Source organism: Periplaneta americana, chromosome 17 (assembly GCF_040183065.1).
Source record: "Periplaneta americana isolate PAMFEO1 chromosome 17, P.americana_PAMFEO1_priV1, whole genome shotgun sequence".
In the NCBI taxonomy this organism is placed as follows: Eukaryota; Metazoa; Arthropoda; class Insecta; order Blattodea; family Blattidae; genus Periplaneta; species Periplaneta americana.
The window spans coordinates 32,224,276-32,241,049 of record NC_091133.1 but is presented as its reverse complement, the minus strand read 5'-3'; the positions used below and the strand labels follow the sequence as shown (position 1 = coordinate 32,241,049).

Below are 16,774 nucleotides of genomic sequence, written 5' to 3'. Positions count from 1 at the left end.
TTTTACCTCATTCTTAAAATGTCAGGGAAATTTCCCCAATGATGAAACTTTTGGGGAAAAATTTATTCTCTAATCTGCCGTTACCCAGGTAATAGTAGCATTTTTTTTTTCAGATGTGCTATCCAAGTGAACTCATTTGATCACTTTAACTGTATGATTGCGCTCGCACTTCTGTTCAGTTATGCAATACCTTTTTTAATTTCCCTCAGATTTTCATTGTTAAAATTTTAGAAACAATAATACCGTTATGTCTAACTAGTGTATATTTTCCAATCAGTGGCTAGATAATCAACTGTATCATCTGGACTTTGCTGAATGGTTAGATTTGATGCAAGGGGATCCTTATTAACCCTCCTAGTACCACTGAGGTCAATATGACCCCAGTAGCTCTTTTGAAAGAAAAATCTTCGCCATATTTAAAACTATAATTTTCAAAATTTATGACTTTATCCCTTTGAGTCAACTGTATCCAATGATGTTTCATTCATTTTTATATTTTCAACACATTGAAAAATATTCATTGTTTCTTCACTGAGTAACATTGGGGTCTATATGACCCCATTAAAATTGGATTTTTTCTTTGAATGTAACATTATGAAAGTAGAAATGCTGACCATTACTTTGAACATCTGTTATACGGAACACATGCAACAATGAAATATTATTTCTTACCCATTGTTAAGGTTTGTTGCGTAAGTTTTTATTAGTGTTTTGCCTCAGTGTGATGTAGAATTACATGATTAATGCAAGATATTTGACTAGTTCAGAAATAGGCGTAATTATGAATGAAGAAGATAATGAGGAAGAGGAATATAACGAGGAACATGAATAAAATGAAGAAAAATCTGATGACGATGGAGAGATTGATGCTACTATAACCGAAGTCTGTCAATCGGCTGAAAATTCTGATGATGGTGATGATGATGATGATGATGATGATGATGATGATGATGATGATGATGATGATGATGATGATGATGATGATTTAGAAACTACTGTTCCTGAAATTTCTAACATCTCAAAATTGAATGTTTTCAAGTAAGTATATTTCACCTACCAATTATTTATTTCAACAAAAAACAGCAGCAGAATAATAGATGTTCCGCCCCGTAGCGTCGTGGTCTAAGGCATTCTGCCTAGGACTCGCGTTACGTAATGCGCGCTGGTTCCAATCCTCATGGGGAAAGAAATTTTCTCTTGAAGTTTCGTCCAGTGTATGGGAACAGTGCCCACCCAGCATCTTGATGCACTTGGGGAGCTATGATAGGTATAAAAAATCCGGTTTCGCAAACCAGCTCTAACGGCTGGAGGGATCATCGTGCTAACCATACGATACCTCCATTCTGGTTGGATGATCGTCCACCTCTGCTTCGGCATGTGAACGTGAGGCCAACAGCCGGCTAGTCGGTCTTGGCCCTTCATCTGCTGTAGCGCCACGGATTTACTTTACTTTTTATAATAGATAATCAGTAAGTAAACATCTGAAATAGTAATACTGTTGTTTTGAGGTCCAGAAATGGAAACGAAGTATGGAATAAAAGTCCTATTAGACTGCATCAAGGGAGGCAGTCAGCATGAAACGTAATGAAGACGGCTCCAGGTCCAACGCGGCATAGTCTGAGGAATGTAAACACTGTGCAGTCAGCTTTTGAATTATTTATGAAGCCCAGCATTTTGCAGAATATTTTGAAGTGGATCAACAAAGAAGGTAACATTACCTACGGTAACAAATGGATAGATCTTGATAGAGAAGAATTTGAGTGCTTTCTTGGCCTGCTTATACTCGCAGGAGTTGACAAAGGTCACAATGAGGGTATAGTGAATAATTTATGGAACACAGAGCATGGCCGACCTATTTTCAATAGCTCTATGGCTAGGAAACGTTTTACCGAAATATCAACGCTGTCTTCGGTTCGATGACGCTCAACAGCGGCGACAGACTCATAGCCCTGATAAATTGACTCCTATAACGGACGTATTTGAGCAGTGGGTACGCATATTACATGATGCGTATGAACCACATGCGAATATTACAGTTGATGAACAAATGATAACTTTCAGCGGCAGGTGTCTTTTTCGGCAGTATATCCCTTCAAAACCCGGAAGATATGGCATCAAAGTATGGGCTGCTTGTGACAGCACTAATTACTATCTCACAAACCTGCAAGTGTACACAGGAAGGGACGAAGACCAGCCTACAGAATCGAATCAGGGAAAAAGAGTAGTATTAGACTTAACTCAAAATTTATCCCTGAGTGGTAGAAACATCACAACAGACAATTTCTTCACAAGTTTGGACCTGGCAAAGGAATTAGAAAGAAAACAGATGACCATGTTAGGAACAATAAGAAAGAATCGCCGTGAACTACCCGCAGAATTTGTCATAGTAAAGGGAAGGAAAGCAGCTTCAATTCTCTTCGGATTCCAGGAATCCGCTACGATAGTTTCCTATTGCCCAAAAAAAGGTAAGGTAGTTACTCTGCTGAGCACTATGCATTTCAAAGAGGAAGTAGCTGAAGATGAAAAGAAAAACCTATTATGGTACTAGACTATAACGCAACGAAGTCAGGTGTAGACACAATGGACAAATTAGTCAGGGCATACATTACAAAACTTATAACAAGGAGGTGGCCCATGGTTATTTTTTTATAATATTTTGCATATCAGTGCGCTCGATGCGTTCATAATTTGGCTAGAGTTAAATCCTGACTGGAAGGATAAAACCAACTGCAGAAGAAGAGAATTTTTTCTTGAGCTGGGAACATCTTTAGTACAGAAGAACAGACGTAGGCGCACCAAAGTTCCTCCTTCTCGTATTTCAGCACAAGTGCAAAGTGGGGCAAAACGTGGAATATGCCACTTATGTGAACTATCTGTGAACAGAAAGCCTCCAGAAAAGTGCATAAAATGTTCATCTTTCGTCTGTAAACAACATTCCGAGTTGTTTTGTTTCAAATGTAAGGACGTGTAAGATGAAGGCGGAAGGATGTCAAAGTGTAAAATGTAAAAATGTTTATATACATAGCTGTTCTGTTTTCAAGGTAAACATGTATGTTTTTATGCCAGTTCATTAAAACAATTGCATTACTACCGATATATCTCGTGTAAATTACTTGGGGTCAATATGACCCCAGCGGTACTCAGTGTAAAAAAATAAACCTGGTAGTAGGAGGGTTAAGGATATTGTTTTTTCTGGGTTTCCTTGCTTTATTTTTTCTGTAAAATAAAAAAGAACACCCGGAACAGAGAGCTTAACATTCTTCATTCAGGTCAATGGTTGGTGAGGGAAACCTAAAATTTTCATCAGGGGAAGTTAGGGATTATTTTTTAAATTGAAATGGACACCTGGATAAATTTAACTCTTCTTCTCTTTAAAGTACGTTTATTATTTTAAAAGACGAAACCTTCTGTATGGTTCGGGAATAAACAACCGAATAGGGCCACTTCAGAAAAAATCTGCAGCTGATAAATCTAAGCATTTACAATGATGATCTCGTCTAATGAATTTGTGACGAGAGCGAAGAGATTGCGAGACATATATCATGGGGAATAAGACTATCGATAGTAAACACGGATATTCTTAAACACTTAGTCCTCGAGAAGTGAATAATACTAAGATTATAACGAAAGTTCTGCAAATTGTTCAACAAAGAAAATCAAAAAGGAACCCTTCCAAATCCATTCCATTCAAACTCTCGTTTAAAAATCATACATTGACGTACTGTAAAGAGAGATCAAATACAAAAGTAGCTGCCCATTAAGAACATTATAGTATAGAAACTAGAATTCAAAACAAGCCTTTTGTCAGACACTTGGAACAGCATTGATACGGTTTTTCGTTTTGAATTGTTGGTCATTAGAGAAGAGAAAATTTCCTTTGTAAATGTGGTATGAGCCCATTAGCTTGATTTTGCTATGATTTACTTTTTCTCATTAAATAGACCTGTGCGCTTAAAGTAAACATTTATGGTTTCGTTATTCTGATTGGATTTCTATTGACAGATAGAGTAAGGAATTCGTCATAGAGTTCAGATAGACACTGCTCTAGTATAATTTGACCAACAAATTGCACCAATTTCCCTTCAATATATCTTACAGTTACTTGTGTAAAGTGTAATAGAAAGTTTCATTCTTTCTTTCAGTTCAAACTTCTTGTGTCTTACAATTTGTATTGGCTGTTATATTTTCGTAGCCAACATTTCTTTCACTGTAGTAACACGTGTGCATATCTTCTTGCTAGTTTGCAACTTGATATTATGTAGGTTCCCTTATATTATAAATATTTATTTATTTTATGATAAATACTGTACCTATTTTTCCTGAAGGAGTAAGAAAAACCGGAAATTTAGGCTATTTTCAAGTATCATGTAAAAATCATACTACTGAAACTGTTTTATTTTGTCTAAAAATGTATATTTTACCCATTAGAATCTACTTGAATTTTCTTAAACCTAAAAGCGCGTGTTTTATAAAAATTATTTCAAATACTGCAAAATATACAGAACACTTGGAAGAGCTTAAATATTAGTAACATTACATTCCACAAATGGTTGACTTGGGGAACAGGTTTTTTGCCTTCCAGGTCGCTGCCCTTGTTATCATTTGGTATTGATTTGCCCATGCGGTTAGGTGGTAGGTGAAGAAATTATTTTGTAAATCTCTATTTATGGTAGCAATGTTTCGACAATCCTTTCTTTCCATCAGTTTTTCCCCCAAGAACTATCACTTGCTGGGGCACTTGGATTGACACAGTGACATTATTATGCCGAACATTTGGAAGAGGTAAATACTGCAGCGGATAGGTAGTGCAGCAGAGTCACAGCTATGAAAGAAAAGCAATCTGAAGAGGGATGTTGTTTACAGCCATTCTAATTTTCTCTTTGAGTCTCGGTACATAACAAAACTTTGAGCAAATGAAATATGCCTTCCAGAAGATTTTTCTTTAAGTAACGAAACAGAAAGAAAACTTAGAAGTGCAACAGGAATGGTTAGTAAAAAGTTTTGAATAAATAGAATAGCACGCTGAAAAAATTACTGACTTTGCAATTCTGTGTAGAGTATCAGTTATGAATGGAGAGGATGTAGATCTACCAAAGGAAATAAGCCTGTCAAATGTATCTAAATTTGAGTTTGTTCCTATCACTGAATTATTCGTTCAGATGCTTATATTTTCAGCATTCAAGATAATTTTTTCAGACAAATGATAAAATATCAATCCTCTAAATTTAGAAAAAGGGAAAGGATTTAGAGAAGAAAAGAGCTGGAAACTTGAAATAATTGCTTTCAGGGAAAAATTCAAATATGTTATGTCAAATAGTAGAAAGTTAATTTGAGTTACAATAAACAATAAAATTGTTTTGAAAATATTTAATTAGTTGCTACTTATTTATTGAATGTATGCTCTACACACTCTTTTGTAATGTTATTTTATATTAAAGTACAGAGTGGCACAAAGTCCCACTATCCCAATAAATATCTCAAATAACACGCTATTTATATAATTCTGATCATAATACAGACATAAATCCACTTTACATTCACTGTGTGTTTTAAGTGTCGAAAGGGTCAGTATGTCCCCCATCATTATCCTCTCACAAAATAATGCGTTGCCAGGTTCGGTGTCACATTCGCTTCAGCATTGCTGGTGTAATCTATTGGAAATTGCGTCGTATAGCGTCCGTCAATTCATCAATAGTGTCGTACCGTTTCTGTGCAAAAATGCTCTTGATGAAACCTCACAGCGCATTGTCAGAGGTTGTGACAGTGCTGCAAGGTGGCCAGTTGAGAGGAGCTGGTAAGATGGATGACTCATGGCCAATCCAGCGTTGTGGAGATCTGTGACAATGCGCTGTGGGGTTTCATCAAGAGCATTGTTGCACAGGAATAGTACTATACATCATTGATGAATTGAAGGATGCCGTGTGACGCGCTTTTCAACAGATTACACCAGCAATGCTGAGGCGAATGTCACACCGAATCTGGCGATGCATTATTTTGTGTGAGGAGAATGATGGGGGACATAGCCTACTGACCCCTGGACACTGAGAACACACAATTAGTGCATTATAACCGGCGTTACATAAATAGTGTGTATATTTGACGTATTTGTAGCGGGTAACGGGACTCTGTGCCCGCCTATAGCTTAATATCTGTATCTACTTTTCGTACTAAAATTATGTTTATAGTGGCTTTAAAAGTCTATTTCAATATTTTAGTAACATATTTTAGATGCGTAAAATAACTCTTTCTGTAGCCCAAAAATTTGAGGTCTACTTACAACAGTGTTAGTCTACGTATTGAGGGGAATACAAAAGCCAGACTGCAAGAAGTCACATAGTTTCCTGTCATTGCAAGTTATCTTGAACTTCCTGAGCGGGGACAGAGGGGCAGAGGGAAGGAAGCGCGTAACGTGGGTGGAGCCAACTGAGTTGTTTGCGCATACTCCGCATCATAATCTCTTGTCAAAAAACATAGAATTATTTCCTTCACTGCGTACCAGTAGTGTTAACATGGAGCAGCAACCACAGGGTAGTAATTATGGTGAAATCACACCACCGCTGAGAAAAGGTAACGTAGTTATCCACAGCGGAGAAAGAGAAATTATCGCAAATATAATATAAGTGTTGCGAGGAGGAAAAATTAAACAAATGTTTGCTGGAACCTCTTGATAAGGAATATGAGAGAGCGGCTAAATACTCTAGCAAAAGTATTAGTTCCGTGAAGAGAATTAAGAATAATATTGAATTACAACAGATTGAACCTCACACTACTCCGGGAAAGAATAGGTATGTAATTTTTAGAAATTATTGCTATAATAGCTATGTACAATATTGTGTGTACTGTGAGCGACTTAATTAATGACTGTTGTAAGTTATTATTTTGTTACAGTTCTGCAAAACATATTATTTCATTCCAGAATTAGGACTTGTGTAAAGTTGAAGTGGACGACTTCGATCAACATGTAATTCGGGATACAATCGAAGAATTCTATCTTGTTGATAAAGTAGTACCTACGATTAAGAAGATAATTCAGAATGGATGATGCCATTGACGAAATAATAATTAATTTTGGATCAAGCGATGAAGACGATGACGATGATGGCAGCAATGATAGGGATATGGATTGTGTATAATTGTAAATTAATGTAAATTCAAATAATAAGCCTGTAAAATATTATTATAAGAATATGTACATATCAGCCATTAGGTTTAAGTCATGTAGGCCTACATAATGTATAGAAATAGCTGTAGTAACTCCACCATTGCCGTTCCCCAGCTCGGATGAGAGAGGAGGAATGTACACACGATTATATTTAAATATTTACTCATTAGGCCTATAGGTTAATTAAAACCTGCTACGAAGCTATGTTCTCCTCTCAAAACCAGAGTGTCGTGAGATGATGTCTGCATTGAACCAAGTTCTTTTACAGTAGAGAACCATGAAATGAAAGAACCAAGTTTTCTGAAAAGAGTCACGTTATCCGAGGGAGGGGCATCCTTGCCGTGCCGTTACGTTGATGACTACATGCAGTACCGAGCAGTTCGAAAGACAGACTTAGGGGATGTAAGGTTCAAGATAACTTGCAATAAGAGTAATTACTCGAAATTTGATTTAATCTAATCCTATCGGAATAAAAATAAGGTTCGCTGGAATTCTAGAGAAAAGTTCATTTATTTGATCATGGACCTTTTAGAGGAGGAGGAGGAGGAAGAAGAAGAAGAAGAAGAAGAAGAAGAAGAAGAACGTGAAAAAGATGGAGAATGTGTGCATGGGAAGGCAGAATTCCTTGGACTGAACATACCCTGTATTCGCCACAAATTCCGCACAAACTTGCGAATCTGTAGTTTAATTGGTATAACGCTATGCCCATCATATCCGGGACTGATGCGGTTTTGATGTATGACGCACGTCTCTCTTCCTCAGTTCAGTGGACATGCCGCGAGTTTGAGTCAGCTTGTCGCTTTCCGCCGTGCCAATCATTATCCTCATCCCTTCTAGCTGTGGTCAGTCACGCCTCATAGACATCCGTTCACGGCTCTTGACGTCATTGTCCGAGAGTACGACAATGCATTTTACCAGTACTTTGTTAAGCAGCTTAAACACCAATATTGTACAGATTTCCGTCCAGGCTGCTCAACTGACTACAATGTTGGTTAAGGGGTTGTAACTTTAAACCAATAGAGGACGATGAATTTTCAACGCGTTAGAAAGTCTCAGCTGATCAATCAACACGACTAAACCGATAGACAAATCAGCCAATGAAATAAGCAAACAAACAAAACTCGACCAAACAAAACCAAGCAATCAACTAAGCAGAGACTGACATTAGTAATGGCCTTAGTAAGTAACTTTGTAAATAAAAAAGAAAAGTTCAGAAGTATACTTTCGGATATTTTTATTTACGACGCTTTATCAGCTGAGATGTTATCTAGCGTCTAAGTGAAATGAGGATTATACTTCCAACGAAATTAGTCCAGATCCAGTGTCGAAACTTACCCAGCATTTACTCTTGATCGGTTGAGAGAAAATCTCATTGAGGTAACTTCTCCCAACTAGGATTTGAAACCGAGTCCGCACGTTTTACTGTCAGACACATAACCGTTACTCCAGAGCGGTGGACTTTTGGGTATTCCACCGTGCCTTGGAGCTTAACATTTTTAACATACCTATTTGCACTGACGATGGAATCTATGTGTACGAATATTGAAAATAATAATATTCTAGGACGCCGTGGAGAATCCAAAAGTCTACTTCTGAAGATATTCAACGTGAAAGCCTAATTGCTAATATCATATACGTGTCCATACATGCCTATGACGGCAATAGTCATTAAAATTCTACCAGGTTCCATGGGCCTTTTTACTATATCCACAAGGCGTAACCTTCATTTTTCGATGAAAAAACATAGGCCTGACCAGGAACCGAACCCAGAATGTCCGCGAAACAGACATTCACATCATTACTGAGCAGAAAAATTTCTTTTAAATTTGGATTTCAAAGACCCCACCTTCTACACTCTACAGAAGCCGTGGCGAGAAAGTGACTCACGAGACATTGTGCTCGCAGTGATAGCTGTGCACTTCGCTTGCTTCTAACCTTCGCCAATCCCCACCCTCTCACTCACTGGAGTCAAACTCCGTTCCATTTGTATTTGTCTCTGACCTGCGATTGGCATATGTCTCTCTCGAAACCATGTACGAAAGTTCCATGTAGGATGGGAGGACGCATTGTTTTGCTGTCAATATGATGAGAATATTAAATGTATGATTTGTTCACAAGTATTACGAGGAAAATGGTTGTATAACATAAAACGGCATTGTACTACATGTTACTGATGACACATTAAAAGATTAAGTGTTATTGTTGTTGTTATCATCATCATCATCATCATCCATCAACATCATCATCATCATCTATGTACGTAGACCTTTTTTTCAGCAGATGTACGAATAATGCGGTTAGCTCTTCAATTTGAACTCACTGATTTACTATGTGATGTCAAATGAAAGCTAGATGTAAGGACTTGACAAATGTTGAATTTTCAAATCTTTGCCAAAAATAAATATCCGAAGCTTCGTTCTTTCTCTTGCTCTGTTGAAGCCATGTTCGCTACAACTTACGTTTGTGAAAAATTATTTTCAACAATTAAAATAGTAAAAACCAAATTTAGACACGACTGACAGACAAATACCTTCGTGATCAACTACGACTGGCAGTAAGTGACATAATTCCTGATTTTGAAACTTTGTCGCAGAGACATTCTGAAGACAGTTAATTTTAGGTTGTGATATTGTTCATTTCTTTCTACGATACACGTACTAAACATTAGTTTGTAGCCTTGCACTGTATAAAATTATATTTAAGTGTTTGACGTAAGGAAAATTAAAATCCGTTAATAAGTCAGATAGTTGCTGCACTTCCCCTTCGGGTGTCCGCCTCCCTCCATAGGTGCTATGCACGTTGCAGTTTACTGGGCCCACGATTACATTTTCGCCACCGCTGCTCTACAGTAATATGCTACACGTAGTCGTCCCATAAAGAACTGGCGCTTCGGATTATTACGTATGTTATCAAACAAAATTATCAACAGTGGATTCAATTCGCAGTTAGTTGTGGATTTTTATGGAACACTCTGTTGTTCCAAGCAATGTGAGTTATTTACAATCGATTACAATTCTAAACGCTCGAGCGAAGTTCATAAGAATCTTTCTTACGGAAGGAAGAACTATGATATTTTCTAAAATTATTAAAAATGAGACACATGTATGTACTAACTTTTTTCTTTACAATAATATCAGGAATCAGATCCAATAATATTGCACGATCTTCGTGATTCGCCCTATATATCAATACCCCTCGGTACTAGTGCTGCTTATGATTAGGTTTTTCTCCGGAGCGGTTGTTTGCACGCTTTCAATCGGAGACCTCCGGTTACCTCCGATTGATGTCGCGCAGGTTGTATATGTGCTGCGGCGCAGACATACACTTTCCGCGGAGCATTCCTTTAATCGGATCAGGTAGTGAATGGAGTCCGCTGACGTCCGAGTATCTTTTAGAATAAGTGTGTAAATTTTTGTTGTTTATTTTCTCTTTTTTATTGACCTATCTCTCTCTTTCTTCGGCTCTTCTTTTTTTCTTGTTTTGCTTGAAGTACCTATGTACTATGTTAGCTGACAGATTTTTTTCTAGTTTTGAAATTCATAGTTTATGTGGAAAGGCATATTAGTTTTATGTCATTGATCAAATTAATAACATTAAAATTAACTGAAAACTAACGCAGAAGTAAGGCTTTTCAGTAGCTAATGTAAACATATATAATTTTCCTGAAAACACTCGTTTATTCACAAACAATTTTTGTCAATTATTTTTCTAATCGGTTTAGATTAACGTAAAATATATTAACGGAGCTTCAGAATGGAACAAAAGAAACATGTGGTATCAATGGGTTAAAGTTTACTGTCCAAAATAATTTATTAAGATTCTTCACCAGACAGGATTGTGATCATTGTGTTAAAGGGTGTCAGTATTTGAACTGCCTCGTCTAAAACGCGTCACTCTTCCTCTGTAATAAAACATATAAGCGGGTATCAACTTAAGGATAATTGTAATTATGTTATTACCACACGTTTCTTTAGTTTAAGAATGAAACTCAATATTTTAATCCAATAACTCAAGTTGCCTTTTAAATATTCCATATAAGTTATGTATGGTTTTTATTGCCTCGAAAGTTACGTTTTATAGAAATTTCAAGACTATTTTTCTAGACTGTGGACCTTTGGAACAATAACACTAAAGCAGTTTAAAAAAATCGTATCAAATATTTTCCGTAATTTTAAAACTACGAAAACGATGATATCACTAATTAACCGTCAATGTGTTTCTGAATGGTAATAATTTATTCTTGACAGCAAGTACGAGTACCACAACCGCGGCTCTTAATGTTAGCCTAAACACTTACATACCTACATTTTAAAATTTAGACCTACTCATAGAATCTATCTAACCTGGTCCACGCCATAGAGATTTCAAAATACGGACCTGTTAGCGTCCTAGGAGCGTTTGGCATTTCTGGCAACACAATCACCAACTCATATTTCATTTCAAGTAAGCGGCTCATCACTGAAGTTTGGAGTTTCACCTCGTAACAATATGCTGGATCAATCTTAGAGGGTCCTTTTTTGTTGAAATTCTTCTGCTTTTCAGTTTTTCATTCGCAATGTTACTCTGTCTGCACACAAAACCACGAAATTATTTATTAGAACTTTATATATAAATCAAAGTAAACACGCTTTTTAAAAGAGTTCAAAAGTGTTTTGAACAGTTAAATTTACTTACTTACTTTCTTCAAGTTCGCGATTGTGCGATCGCTTCAAATGGTCTAACAAATTCGAAGTACCTCCACCCTTAGAGTAGATTCGCCCACAAAGTTCACAGCGTGCGACTTTATTATTATCTTCAACCAAATTGAAGAGTTTCCATGCGACGGATATACGATTTGGTGCCATTTAATTCCACTCACAACTATCCTCAGTCCGTACGCTCCGGTCGTCCTTGAGCTCTACGTCCTCCGCTTTGCTCCGAACCACCGCTTCCCTCCTTTGTTCCCTGTTCCACCTACGATAGTATCGGAGATCACCGGTGGAGAGCTTTTTCGTAATCTCCGATTTCTCCGCGGTAGTAGTCACTCCGATGAGCAGCACTACTCGGTACAAATAAAGTAATCAATTAAGAGTTAGTTGGAGAAGTAAGGAAATGAAAAACTAGATGAAATAATGTATAATTGAGCCATGTGTATATAAATAAATAAACATTTCAAAGAATGAATAAGTAAATAAATATTGCAGTGCAGTTTTCTCCTCACAGGAATTGGAATCATTACAAAACGCTGACTGTTAGACATTAGAGAAGGGAACGAAATTAAATGTGTGCTGAGAAACAACAGAAAAATAATTTCAGACGCTTTTATACAAAGCATTTTTATTTATATTATTTTGCTTATTTAAGATATTTAATATTCTACATTCTTTATTTACATGCCATAAATATGGCTAATAAAATTTCTTAGTATCAAATGAAATAGTATGCATGAGATGTGATTTCAGAGACGTTGACGGAGCGCGAACTAAGAGACATGAATTTAATTGCATTCCTTGCCTCCAAGCGAATTAGTAAAATGAAACGACGTGTATATTACGGTATCACATCACTTCTGCTACTTATTCGCGAGGAAATGTTGGCATTTAATAGCCTACGACAGTCGGCTCTTAAATGAATTTTCCAGGCCTACAGCAGACGTTAGTTGAACAGTTTAATGTTAATAACTGTGGGATTTAATGTTGCTCCTAGTGAGCCTCTTCACTGTTCTCGTAACATATTAATTTATATGTAACAGATATCATTAAAATTATACATGTAAAGCAGTTTATTATACACTGTGATATTCGTTTCTCTTAATGTTTTTAATGTTTTCTGTTCATCGCTGGATCCACTGCAGATCACTATTGTACCGTATCTGTAACGAATACTATTTTATTCACGTCTTTTCTGTTAAAAAGCCTCAAAAATCTGAATCGAGTTGCTCAAAGACATAGCTTCTTAATCATTCATCCAGAGTCTTAATGCAACAATTTGGTAAGACGAAGAACAGTTTACCTTAAAGATTACATTTTCCTGAAGCACTTTCAGTCAACATATGTCATAAATCTATAATAGTAAATTCTGGCTTTACTTTTCTTTCGAGAAATTATAAATTCCAACATTTCAGACTTTTTGACACCAGACTAGATAAGAAAATCTTCTTCTTCTTCTTCTTCTTCTTCTTCTTCTTCTTCTTCTTCTTCTTCTTCTTCTTCTATCCCTTATGCCTTGCAGCGTCGGGTCCTCCACCCATTTCTTATATCTCTCCCGGTCCAATGCCAATCTTCTTATTTCCCGGATTTCCTTCCCTGAGAAAAGTTTCTCAACCCAATAATGACAGACATTCTCATATTTATTCTGCGTTTAATTTCCTTCCGAGTATCATTTATATATATGACATTTCTGGTCTCTCCATGGAGTGGCTTATTTGTAAGCCATTTCTGAGTTTGAGGCGCCTGAAAGGCGGACTTACGCTGACCCGATAATATTATGACAGGATGATTATGAAGTGTCAGGATAGATCCTAAACCTAAGCCTAACCTAATTTTTAGACCATGGACGAACACAGGAACATCCCCCTTTAAGGAAAAATCCCTGTGTTCTAACCGGGAATCGACCCGGAAGCTCATGAGCTGTAGTCAGAAGCTCTGACCACTAGCCGATTAGGCTGGTCACTTAACATAAATATTACATTATACAATCGCATGCTGTACGTATGGTACAGACACATTTCAGCACAATATCCTAACTAGCTGATTGACTTTACGGACTGAACCCGGGACGGGTCCGTACACTTTGGCCTATTGTGCGTCCTTATATGAGATGATTGTCCAAGTCCGACAGCTGGACTGGGTAGCATTATTGAATCCTACGCTGACAGGTGGACTATCCTGTATCAGCTCCTGATAAAACCAGGTCCAATTTCGCGGACGAGTAGCCTGATAAGTCGAGGGACTCGAGCCCTAAGCCCTTACTATATCAGCAATGGAAACCAGTACTAACCACAAGATTTTATCCCAGTCTACTTTTACTACTGCAGATGATTGATGAAATGAGAGGGAAGTGGGGAGTGTCGGTGAAACGATCGAGACAAGCCGGAGTACCTAGAGAAAAACCCTTGTAACGTGTGCTTTGTCCACCACAAATTCTATCTTGACTAGGCCGAGGTTCGAACCCAAACTTCCTGGATGGAAGACCAACACTGTAACACTTGAACCACAGACGACGTCTTAAATACCATACCGCTGGTGGTTGTTTGTATTACCTCATTGATCTACCTGTGTCATGTTCCCGTATAGGGTGAGATACTAGGGAGCTCCGGGTAGTTTCTGCAAATAACATGAGTCGTCTGCAATCCACTCCCACTGTTATTTCCCAATCGTTCGACAAACCACAAGGAACATTCACTACGACTGATGGTCAATTCGACGTCGCACGTACACAAGTGCTCTCCTGTTTTCGAAACTGGGATGATAACGAAAGGAAAATTGTCGATAGTGATGTTGGAATGGAGAGAGGAAAATGAAACAACCCCGAAAAAAACCTTCACAACCTTGACTTTGATCACCACTAATACAACTACGCCATCGCTATGAGCGTAGTCCGAATCTCAGCGCTGAGCAATCTGATGGCATCACGGTGTTTCGAATTTCAACGATGACATCACTGATGCTCCACCGGTGTCGCACCGGTCCCATCAGCTTGCAGAGGTGGTGGTAATATCCATCAGCCGCCTTCAGTGGTTCTTGTATAGGGCAGGAATCAGGAGACGAATGAAATCGTGCACTGTTGTGTCATGGCGGTGTGTTCTGCTTTGGTTCTGCTGTATTGTTTGTAATGAGCACTACGTAAAAAATATATGCTAATGGCTTATGAGCGAACATGTCAACGGACCAGTTATTACTACTCGTTCAAGGAATAAATTGTTTATGCTCTCTTTTCTTTGAACGAGATGGCAGTACGGCAATTTCGCAATATCTTGCTAGCGCAGTACAGACAACAACTTGTACAGCCGCCATCTTAGCCATTGAACCTTCCTGCAGTTTTGTTCCTATTTCGCTGCAGCGTGACGTCATTGATGTACACCGGTCCTGTGAGATTCGGAATACACTGTATAATTGTAACTCGGGCACCCGACAGACCGACAGGTAGTTTGGTGGCGTGTTTAAGCAACATCTCTGTATCCTCCTTTTATGCATCATTATGATAATTTCTTTTTATACTTGGTGTAATGAGAAAACTTAAAAAAATTACGGAGATTTGTCAGCGTCACTAATTGCTGTCTTGTTCGCAGGCTACCACTGACCTGTACGGAAAGTGCACGACGACGCATTCTGGAACCAGTGCCGCAGCGCCTGAGGCAGCTGGAGTTTTCGCCCTGGCACTGGAAGCAAAGTGAGTCAAGAGGTCCCGTGTACATACATACATACATACATACATACATACATACATACATACATACATACATACATACAGTGTCCTTGATGGAGTACTTATCCGTCCGTAACGCAACAACCCATAGAGGGCCAAGGCTTACCAGCCGACTTTTGAACTCACGTCCACAAGTGAGATGAACGAACATCCAACTAGTATGACGTAACGGATGGTTAGCACTATTATCCCCACCAGCCATTATAACTGGCTTTCAGAACCTGATGCCGCCTAAAATAAAGGTTTTCTTGAGAAGTACTCCTTCAGTTGTAAGATCATGCAAAAATTTGTCAGCCGCTTTCGTCCGTGTTAGAATTCAACTTTGTCTATGATTATATTAGTCTGTTTTCCTATTACGGGAAATCATTAAATCCGTCTCGAGGTCATATTGCTTCAGAGACGGGAAGTTCTGGAAGGGAATGACAATGGTATTGAGAAGATGGCAAATTTATCATCAGAATTCTTTAAATACGGTCATCACTATGCTCCGTATTCCAGCTACCTATAAACTTGAATGAAGTCCGATTCGAAGTATATATGACGTCACAGCGCAGGTACAGATACGAATACAAAGTAGTTACGCACCCTCTGCCCTCTTCCTCTGGAAAGTTAAACCGGGGCGCAATTATAGTGAGTAGTCTTATCGATCACTGCTCTTACTGGTAGTATTATTTAAATAATTACAAGTCTTTGTGTTGATCTGAATGAAAGGAGGGAGGGGGATTGAACCTTTGTTGCAGAGATAAACTACCTTATATAAGACGCCCAAGCGTGTAATAGCCTATTGCAGGGCATAGTTGAGGATATTTGAAGTAATATTTTCACTGTCAATATAAACAACATTACATAAAAATTGTGTAAAATAGACGTGAAAATTAACAGTCCTCTCAACAATGGGGAATTTTAATTTTGAAGTTTCTAACAGAAAACAGATGTGCAGGTCCACAATTACATGCCAGTCAGAATACACAATGGTTCAGTACTGTTAATCATTCTATAACAACGGTAAATATGCCAAAAGTACCACATTCAAAAACTTTAAAATTAAGAAGATGCCGTTCAGAATTTAATCAACTGACATTATTTTATAATTTGTGTCAGTGTGCAGTATCGTCTATAGGCTCCGTGCGTTGCAGGGAGAAATGCACCGCCGCGCTCTGAGTGGCGAAAATTGTAAGTTCTTGTGTGTTACCGCGCGAGCATCAG

The 16,774-nt window shown here is 37.9% G+C and overlaps 1 protein-coding gene across 1 annotated transcript in view; it reads left to right on the top strand.

The window, feature by feature from the left end:
* Nucleotides 1-16,774, top strand: part of amon (prohormone processing protease amontillado) — a 637,284-nt gene that overhangs the window by 544,635 nt on the left and 75,875 nt on the right. The window contains exon 8 of the mRNA XM_069816284.1: nucleotides 15,432-15,532. Within this exon, the coding sequence (XP_069672385.1) occupies nucleotides 15,432-15,532 (101 nt within the window). The remainder of the gene's footprint in view (nucleotides 1-15,431; nucleotides 15,533-16,774) is intronic.